The sequence below is a fragment of the Callorhinchus milii genome, unplaced genomic scaffold (genome assembly GCF_018977255.1).
Source record: "Callorhinchus milii isolate IMCB2004 unplaced genomic scaffold, IMCB_Cmil_1.0 Scaffold3, whole genome shotgun sequence".
Lineage (NCBI taxonomy): Eukaryota > Metazoa > Chordata > Chondrichthyes > Chimaeriformes > Callorhinchidae > Callorhinchus > Callorhinchus milii.
Window position 1 is genome coordinate 58,160,624 of NW_024704744.1, and position 9,795 is coordinate 58,170,418.

The window sequence follows — 9,795 nt, forward strand, 5'->3', positions numbered from 1 at the left end:
CATGTCCGTGCTAGATTTACCCTGGCAGCAGTATCTTCTCAGTTTTGCATCCTCTTGAATTTCATTCAAAATCTCAAAGAGCTTCACTGGCTGTACTATAAAATCGAGTGACTGTGTTTTGTTGGGGAAAAGCAGCAGCTAGTTTGCGCACAGAAATGTCCCACAAACAGCCATGATATGCAGCACGACTCCACCACTACACTGGAATGTCAGGCTTGACTGTATGGGTTCTAAGTCCCTTCTAACTCGAAGGCAAGAGTGTTTTCAACTGAGCCAGGCTGCTGATGGAAAGTTCATAATTTGAATGAATTTGGGACAGTACAATTCTCGAGTAAACCTGACTGGAGAGAATTCAGTTCATTCCAGGCTTTCTTTATCAGTGTAATTCATCAAGCAAAGCTGTAACTCTATAAAGAACCACCCAGTCAATTGAAAAATTCTTCATAACTTATCCTCCAAGCTTGTTTTGCCCAGAATTGAACATCCTATTTAACTGTCTGTTTGTTGTTCTGCTTTTAGGATAAGATAGTCATTGGTGTTGCTCATGACTGTTTGGAAAAAATGGTTTACTGGACTGACATTGCAGGCCATACCATCAATCGAGCCAGTCTTCAAGGAGGGGAGCCTGTTACTGTCATCAGAACAGGTCAGTATAGCGGACTAATATAAATTAAAGCCCTATCGGATTTTCCATTGTTGCACATTAGCTGCAGTGTGTTTTGTAAGCCTGAGGTTAGTTCAAAACTGACACTGAGAGCATGACATGAATCAGCAGCAAGTTGACACAAACTGTATAACTGAATTTGTGTTCACATTCTGTGAGTCTTATTTTTTTAAAAAAAAACTGTTTTGCTGCTCTTGAGAGCTTATGGCAACTACCTGAAGAGTGTTTATTCAAAGCATTTGCCATTGGGGAACGCTGAGAGCATAGGATTGAAATTCCAACTCCTATCTTTACATTTCTAAATTTCTAATCCGTTTCAAATAAAAAAGTATTTGCCTGATGCAGATACGGTTTGTGTTGAAATATTTCAGTGTGCAACTATTGTACTTCTTGAATGTTAGAAAGTTAGGTCAATTTTGGTGACTGCAGCATTATTGAGTGTTTGTGGCTACTTTCTGAATCTAATTATAACCCATTGCCTCTACAGGCCTGGAAAGCCCTGAAGGAATAGCTGTTGATCACCTGGGCCGCAACATTTTTTGGACAGACTCTGGGCTGGACAGGATCGAAGTGGCTAAGATGGATGGAAGCCAGCGCCGGGTGCTATTTAGCAGTGGCCTGGTGAATCCGAGAGCTATCGTTACAGATTCTGCCAGAGGGTATATACATATATATGTAGCTCTTTTACACACACTGTCTTTAGCGTCTTTAGTTTTGCAAAAGCTTAACATGGACAGCGGTGCCACAAAAAAACTGGAATACAGAAACTTGTGGAACTGAAGTAAAGCTATCATCTTAGATTTTGATACATTCTTCAAAGGCAGAAAGGCTGTAATTGTGGATAGTGTCTTGAGATCACTACCATAACTTTCTCAGCTCTACTGGAAAAAGACCTAACTTCAATTATTTCTTTCATAACTGAAACCCCTTGGCCCCGGTAACAGTGCCCAGATATTTTCACTTGACGGTTAGTTTTATTTACAAGCATTCAAATTGATAGGACCATAGGTAGGAAGGCTACTACAATCAAAACTGGCTTAATTTGTACCAGTTGACAATTGTCTTAGCCCAGTATTCCACAAAGCTGGGCCTAAAACAAAGCAGCAACTGGGCAGGCCAGCCTTCAAAGATAATGTCAGCCTGGCTCAGTTGGTAGCCCTCTCGCCCCATGTCTGAAGATTGTAGGTTCAAGCCCCATGTCAGGACTTCAAATCCAGACTGATACTCTAATGCAGTGTTGGGGCAATGCTTAATTGTTGGAGGTGCCATCCTTTGGGTAAGACTGAACCAAATCTGCCAGTTTGTGTGGACATTAAAAGATCCTTTGAAACCCTTCAAAAAGAGAAGGGAGTTTCTTCCTGTGTATTGCACACCAATCCCCGTATAGCAATTAGTCATTCACTTCATGGCTCTTTGTGGGACATTGTTCTGTGCAAATTAGTTACTGTGTTTTCCCACAAAATAGTCACCACAGTAAATCCTGTGAAGCATTTTACTGCATCCTCCCAAAGTGATAGGTGTGATATCAAAGGTAAGTATTATTATTTATTTGGTGTCCATGAACTACATACATCTAATTAATCTAATCTTGCTCTGCAGTTTCACCTCATACCTTTTCAATATTCCGCAGTGCTTTCAAGCTTCTGTCTAATTCTCTATTAAAAGATTTTATGAACTTGTGTGCTTTGTGGCAGAGAATTCTGCACTTAAATCACCCTCTGTAAAGATTTTTTTTCCCCTTTAATTATTTTTGTGATCACCTTAAATGTGCATCCTCTCATTACTGATTGCATTCAGTGGAAATAATCTATGACCCTTCATAATCCCAAAGATTTCTATGAGGTCACCGTCTTAACTTTCTCAGCTCTAGTGAAAAAATACCTAAATTCACTTCTTTCTTTCAATAACTGAAACCCTTTGTCTCTGGTAACAGTGCCCAAATATGTACACAATACTCCAACTATGGTCTAAACAAGATCTTGTACAAGCCATACAGACGCATTACACGTAATTAAACAGATGTCTTTATTTAAGTGGAAAGAATGCAGTAACAAAAACTTTATTGTGGAGAGAGAATTAAATCAGTTAACGTTTAGCATGCACCCCTTCCCACCTCCCCAAATGGCAAGAAATTTTAATCCAATTGTGTGTGTGTTTTGGGAGGGAGGGGGGATGAGAGAGAAAGAAACAGCTGAACTGTATGTAATGGAGTCTCACTGTGGAAGCTAATGACTTACTGCAGCCTGCATTGCATTTAATGAATAGCTTTTTTTCCCCCTCTCCCCCCCACCCACCCCCCAAAAAAAAACTCAGTCCCACAATTTGAGGTTACATCTCCACTCTGGATGAGTGACTGGAATCACTCAAGTACAAAATGGTAATTCTTGCGTTTTGCTGCAACTTTTTAATATTCTGAAGTTAACAGTAGTTATGTTCTGTGTGTTTCCCCCCTTTTTCTAAAGGCTTTCGTGTGGATTTGGGCTGTACCACAGTTTCTGAGATTTGGATAGCAAGGGGTTAATCACTTCCCAGCTAGAAGTTTCAAGGATTTTGCAGACTAAGGCAATGGTTTGTGGCTGAAAAGGGTGGTGGTGTTTGTGTTCTTTGCAGTGTTCTGTGTTCTCCTGTGACCCAGTAAGACCAGTAAATTGCCCTCTGAACTTGCAGAATTCTGTATCAGTGTATATAGTGTATCTGATGTCAGCCTTATAGCATTGGAATGAATGGATTTATGCTGTGTACAGGGGTTGTGTTGGTTAGAGGCTGAAGGCAGTACTTAACAAGTACTTCCCCTCATTAGGAATGAGGCCAGTGCAGGCATTGGAGTTCCATATATTCAAGGTCTTTTGTTGTGTGTGCAAAAAAAATTGCTGAAGTAAACGTATTACTTTACAGTGGGGGAGTGAGCTGTTGAAGCTAATTGCTTTGGTCTTGTTAAAAATATTAAATGCAAGGATTAATTTTACCTCAGGAAAAAGGGGCAGACTTTGACAGATCCAAGGTACTGAGGCAGTACTGGGGTGGGTACGCGAAAGTGACAAAGGGAGAGTACATCATTCTTCTTGCTACCATCTTTTGCCAGGGGTCATTCAAATTGGCAGAGGGATGAGTCCATCCCAAGTGTACCTTGTATTAGGCCAGTGCTGATTAGGCCCTATTGGGGGGTGGTCTAAACAACAATACAATAGTATCATGGTTGCATTTGATAGAGCACCGATTACGTCAAACATCTCCAAGTGTTTCACAGATAAGTCTAGTTACTTGTATTTGTAGGCAAACGCAGCAGCAATTTTGTGCACAGCAAGGTCCCACAAAGAGTTATGAAGTGAATGGCCAATTGTACGATGGTTATAAGCAGTGATGTTTCATCAAACCACTATACAAGTCTAGTAAAGTTAACTGGGCATATATTTTTCTAGACTAAGTTACCAGAGCTACTGCTCAACCGTGTTTTCTTTACAGAAATATCTACTGGACTGACTGGAACAGAGATGCTCCCAAAATTGAAACCTCTTACATGGACGGTACTAACAGAAGAGTCCTCGTGAAAGATGATCTTGGCCTGCCCAATGGTCTGACCTATGACCCATTCACTTCATTGTTGTGTTGGGCTGATGCAGGTAGGTTGAACCGAAGTGTCCGTTCTACCAGTAACTAGCTATGCGGTGCCTGCTGCAACATGTGGATGGTGGGAAGTTACATGTTCACAAACAAAAAGTAACATCTAGACTGTCGAATCCTTGTATGGTTTCTCAACTCTTGTGTTTATTGAATTGTAATGTAATAGTGCTGAATTAGGTCCTATGTTTGTGTGTGTGTGTGTGTGTGGTTTTGTCTTGCGCATTAAATATTTACAATATTTTATCATTTTTGGCTTAGTCGATTGTTCATCTGGGTTAAGCAGCAGCTCCTTTCGCATCAGCGTCAACGACCAGTTGGTTTCTAAACCTGAAACCACTTAAGTTACAAATGCGATGAATACAACCAGCTGCTATGCTCAAGACTGAACTGCACAGTTGTGCTTGCAGCTGTGTAACTTAATGTTGTACTATAAATTTATAGCTGTAATTGCAACATCACCATGATTTTTTGTCGTGGGAAATCAGATTTAAAACCATCAAAGCCCTTTTGCAGATTTCCAATTCCTAACTTTGGTAAATCTCTTTGCTTGGAAGTACGTTTAATTATCGTCTGCCTCTTTTTTTGCTTGAAACTAATGTTAGAATAAAACTGTGCAGAGCTACTCTCCTCTAATAAAGAACTTTCCAAAAGCAACAGGGGCCCTCCCTACAACTAGCTCGGAAGCAAACTCTTTTCCCTGCCTGGGTGTTGCTGCACTGAGATATCTAACTGCAGAGGTTTACTGTCTGCAGGGACCAGGAGGCTGGAATGTATGAGCCCCAATCAGACTGGTCGCAGGAAGGTTCTTGAAGATATCCAATATCCCTTTGGCATTACAAGCTATGGAAGGAATTTGTACTACACAGACTGGAGGAGGTACTGCATCCGTTTCTATGTTTTCAGCACATTTCCCAAGATTGTGTTGGGTTGAGTGTTTTGTTGGTTTTAGCCTGAAGTCGTGGTTTTAGATAATTTTGTGTAGAAGGGACATAATATTAATAAATTTATTGTTGGAGTAAAATGTCCAGCATTATCTTAACCACAGAATTCCCAGCCTGCTGCGAAACTGCACCAGGATCAACAAAATAACTTAACATTGGCCTTTTTACCCCTAGAAACTTCATTTCAACAAGGGAGTTTTTTTTCTAATTTATTTCTTAGTCTGTATTACCAGGAGATTTAATTCAGTGAACGAGTTTGTTTTTAAAGGTATTTTGGACATATGCGTAAACAATTTTCATTGTTTTCAAAATTGCAAAAGGAGACCAAATCCTGTTGGGGGGTGGAAAGGAGATTAGGGGCTGATCAGCAAAACCTTACTTCTTTTTACAGGTCATGTTATTGCTGGATTCCTGTGATTTGGGCCATCTGTTTTAATCTGCAATCTCTCTTAACCTTTCACCCTTCTGATAGATTTACTGACTAGGGCCAGTAGCCAGAAGTGCTGACTATTAAATCCTGAAATCATTTGAAGTGTTTTATTCTTTTTCCCATTAATTTGTTCCCACTTCTTCTGAGAGCACTGACACATTCATTGGGTATGGCTCCATTGGTGTCAGGAGCCCTCTAGGGCCTTGCGCATTCTTTGTGTTGCTGGGCTATTTGACCGTGAGAGCACCACAACTGAGCCCAATCTGTTCTGACCCAATGTCGACACACGCATGTCATTAGATAGCGATCAGGAGTGGGAACAATGCCTGATTTTGTTTCGCCTCTATTCCCCTCGTCTTGATCTGAGGAATACTGAGGCCAATTGTCATGTTCCTTGACTGAGATTAACCTACTCTACAAGGATCAGGGATAACACATAGAATTTTTCTGGCTCAGTGCTTTTGTTCGCTGTACCATTTGGTGAGCCATATTTTTTGACTATTTGATTTCAAATCCCTTCTCCTGTGATGGTACTTGTCACACTGGAGTATGTTAATATAGCTTCACGAGTTCTGGGCATTCTTTGAAAGCTTACCCCAGTGACTCCGAAACCCCTTGTCTGTCAGCAAGGTCATGGACAGTAGATTAAGGATCATAGTTGAACTTTAACCTGTCTTTATCTGATGTCCAGACATGCGCACTTTGCAGTACAGGTCACTGGATTGTAAATGGAGACAAATAATAATAATAATAATAATCCTTGCATTTGATATAGCGCTTTTCACGTCAGGAGGACGTCCCAAAGCGCTTCACAGAACACACTGTAAAGTGAATTGACTGTATATTTGTGGGCGAACGCGGCAGCCAATTGCGCACAGCAATGTCCCACAAACAGTCATGGATTGAAAATGACCAATTTATTATTGTTTTTGGTTTTAGAGGGATTATTATTAGGCTCTGTGTGGAGTAAGGAAACTTGTCCAAGGTTTCGCCCTGCCTGGAATTGAACTCAGGTCTCTAGCTACAAAGCAAGTGCTCAACCACTGAGCTAAAGTCTTTTTGTTTAATTTCTCCCACCTGTCTTTCCTCGTTGCCCTGGATAAAATATGGCAAAGAATAGTAATGAGCCATGACCTTCCTCTAATTTTCAAAACGAGCAATAGATTTTACAAACTGAGCTATTGAGAGAAGCTTTAACATTGAACTTTTAAATCCAATTTGCATTTGTGCCCAAAAAGTAACTTTTTCTCCTAGTACTGCAAGCCAACTGCAGTTGGAAGATTAGCTTGTTTCATTAGCCTAACCAAAGCTGGACTCAGCTGGTGGCACACAATGCATGCACTCAATGCTCTGCTTGGATCAAAATTGCACCCATGATGTGTTGAGCTTGTGTAACCTCCTGTAAAACATTACTCTTTAAAAATGGAGGAAGAGGGAAAATCCTTTTGTTTGCTTCATGTTTCAATTGCATTTAGGAACTGTGTGTATCCCCTTAAGTACAGTTTCTGTTTCAGAGAAATGACTAGACTAAAATAGAATTGCAGCAGATTGTTTTGTTTGCCAGCAGTAAATCAGCTGTTTGGGGCATTAACTGAATTATGTTTGCAAACCCTCTGTTATGTCAAATTTTGTATTGTTGAAGGGATGCTGTAATAGCAGTGGATCGCATCAGTGGACGAGAAAGTGATGAGCAACAGCCACGCAAGCGATCCCGTCTGTATGGAATAACCGTAGCCTATTCACAGTGCCCTCCAGGTAACAAACTGCTGCCAAACTGGCCGCTTGTATTTGTTAAATTGCATCCCTTTTAAATGTCTGACTCAACGAGACCATGGGAAATATTATTTTGGGTTGTTCCATAGCAGCTAGTTCCTGGTATGCTAGACTGAAGTTGCTGTTCTCTGTTAAGTTGTGTTGTTTGATTCTAAAATAGGCAATTCTTGTGGAAGTCAAATTCTATTATTTACGTAGATAATGCACCTTCGTCCCAATCTTTTGGGTCAGACATTAAACCAATATCCCACCTGGTTTTCTGGTAGATGTTAAGCATCTTATGACTCTGTTTGAAGAGACAAGATCCCAGTGTCTGCCAATAATCCTTCAGAGTAATTGGTTATTTGCTTACAAAGAGTCACTATTTGAAATCCTGTTAAGCACTTTGATTATTATCATTATTCATCTCAGGATTGTTTATGGGATCTTGTTGGCAACTTGACTGCTGAATTTGCCTACAAGTTGTCAGTGGACTTGATAGTATTTATGAAATTAAATGCTTTGAGACACTTTTGAAGTGATCAGGTACTGTAAAGATTAAAGTTTTAATGAAAATCAACCCACATTCTAATATAATACAAGTTTTTTTGTTTCCAAATGAAGGTTAGAAAAAGCACATTCTGCAATTTTTATTGTCTAATAGGTCACATGTTAGGAAGGGTTCACTGGGAAGTCCATATATAACAACAACCAGGGGGAGGGAGGAGATGACCATAAGCACAGTCAAAGAGGAAAATCTTCGGTCTTGATCTAAAAGAGGGAAAGGAGGGAGCAAGGCCGAGGGATTGAGGGAGAGAGTTTCAAAGCTTCAGGGCATAGTGGCTGAAAGCGAGGCCACCAATGGTGGAGAGGATTAGGGACAAGCTAGAGGCAGCCAAGCGGAGGCAATGCTCAGAGTGGAGCTATAGCACCAAAGCTTCAATATTTTTTCTCTTTTTATAGGACGGAACCATTGTGCTGTAAATAATGGAGGCTGCACTCATCTATGTTTAGCAACACCTACTGGACGGTCCTGTCGCTGTCCGGATACGTCTGTGGGCGTGGACTGTGTGGAAAGGAACTAAGAGCCAATTCCCCAGTCGAGTATTTCAGGGAACTTCTGCTAAGTCAAACCTCTTCCGTCACAGCGGATTCTGTCACGAAGCAGCCTTTTAATTTTAAAAATACCATTTTCAGTATAGAATGTTTTTTTAATGGTTTTATTCACTTTTTATAATTGTTAAACTGTAAATATGTTTTCTTACAGTTCACTAAACTGTACTGCGATTGGTGTTTTAGTTCTAACATTTTAATGGTGCTTAACTGTACTGTACTTCATCGTGAATAAAACCAGCACACCAGGTATTATGCTCTGTACAGCTCTTCAAAATATATCAAATAAAATAGAATTTTTTTGTACAGGCTTCATATATACTGTCTGGGAAGTTGCAATCCTACATGAAATAACATAAACTGGTATTTTGTTTTGCAAAATCCTCTCTTCCTTTCCTGGCTACCTCACCAACAGCAGTTGGGCTTTCAGCCTTGATGCTTTTCTGCCCCCACTTTCTGGAACTGCATCTGCTATCTTGTCAAAATGGGTATGCGGTGATACCCAAATCTACTTCTACAGCTGCGACTCCCAATCCACTGATGTCCTGTCAGGTTGTTTGACGGACATCAAGGCCAGGGTGAGTGCAAATTTCCTGCAGCTGAATGTAGGCAAGGCGGAAGCCATCAGCTTCTTCTCTCTTGAGGGTCTGAACTCCTCAACCTCCCCGGGCTCTCCATCAGGCTAACTGAGCAATTTAGACGTCGGGTTCAATCCCCAACTTTCCTTACTACCCCACATCCGTTCCCATGACCAGGACCGCTTTTTTCCACCTTCATCACCATAAGATGCAGGAGTAGGCCATTCAACCCCTGAAGCCTGCTCTTCCATGTAATTAGATCATGGCTGATCTTCTAACCTAATTCCATTTACCCGCCCTATCACCATATCCCTTAATCCCTCTATCCTTTAGAAATTTATCAGCCTCAGTCTTGAATATGTTCAAGGACTGAGCATTCACAGCCTTCTGGGCTAGAGAATTCCACAAATTCACTACCCTCTGAGTAAAGAAATGTTTCCTCAACTCAGTTTGAAAAGGCTGACCCTTAATCTTGAGACTATGACCCCTAGTTTTAGATTCTACAACCAGGGGAAACAGTCTCACGGCATCTACCCTGTCAAGACTCTTAAGAATCTTATAGGTTTCTATAAGATCACCTCTAATTCTTCTATATTCTAGAGAATATAGCCATAGTTTACTCAACCTATCCTCATAGGTCAACCCCTCATCCCAGGAACCAACCTAGTGATCCTACACTACACCTGCTCTAAGGCG

General features: G+C 40.8%; 1 protein-coding gene across 1 annotated transcript in view; it reads left to right on the forward strand.

Annotated features, from left to right (window-relative positions):
* The window catches only part of nid1a (nidogen 1a), a 48,884-nt gene extending 40,057 nt beyond the window's left edge, over positions 1–8,827 (forward strand). Inside the window, exons 15-20 of the mRNA XM_007893846.2 lie at positions 520–646; positions 1,152–1,323; positions 4,127–4,284; positions 5,038–5,161; positions 7,299–7,411; positions 8,372–8,827. Of these exons, the coding sequence (XP_007892037.1) occupies positions 520–646; positions 1,152–1,323; positions 4,127–4,284; positions 5,038–5,161; positions 7,299–7,411; positions 8,372–8,493 (816 nt within the window). The 3' untranslated portion in view covers positions 8,494–8,827. The remainder of the gene's footprint in view (positions 1–519; positions 647–1,151; positions 1,324–4,126; positions 4,285–5,037; positions 5,162–7,298; positions 7,412–8,371) is intronic.
* Positions 8,828–9,795: the final 968 nt, after the last annotated feature.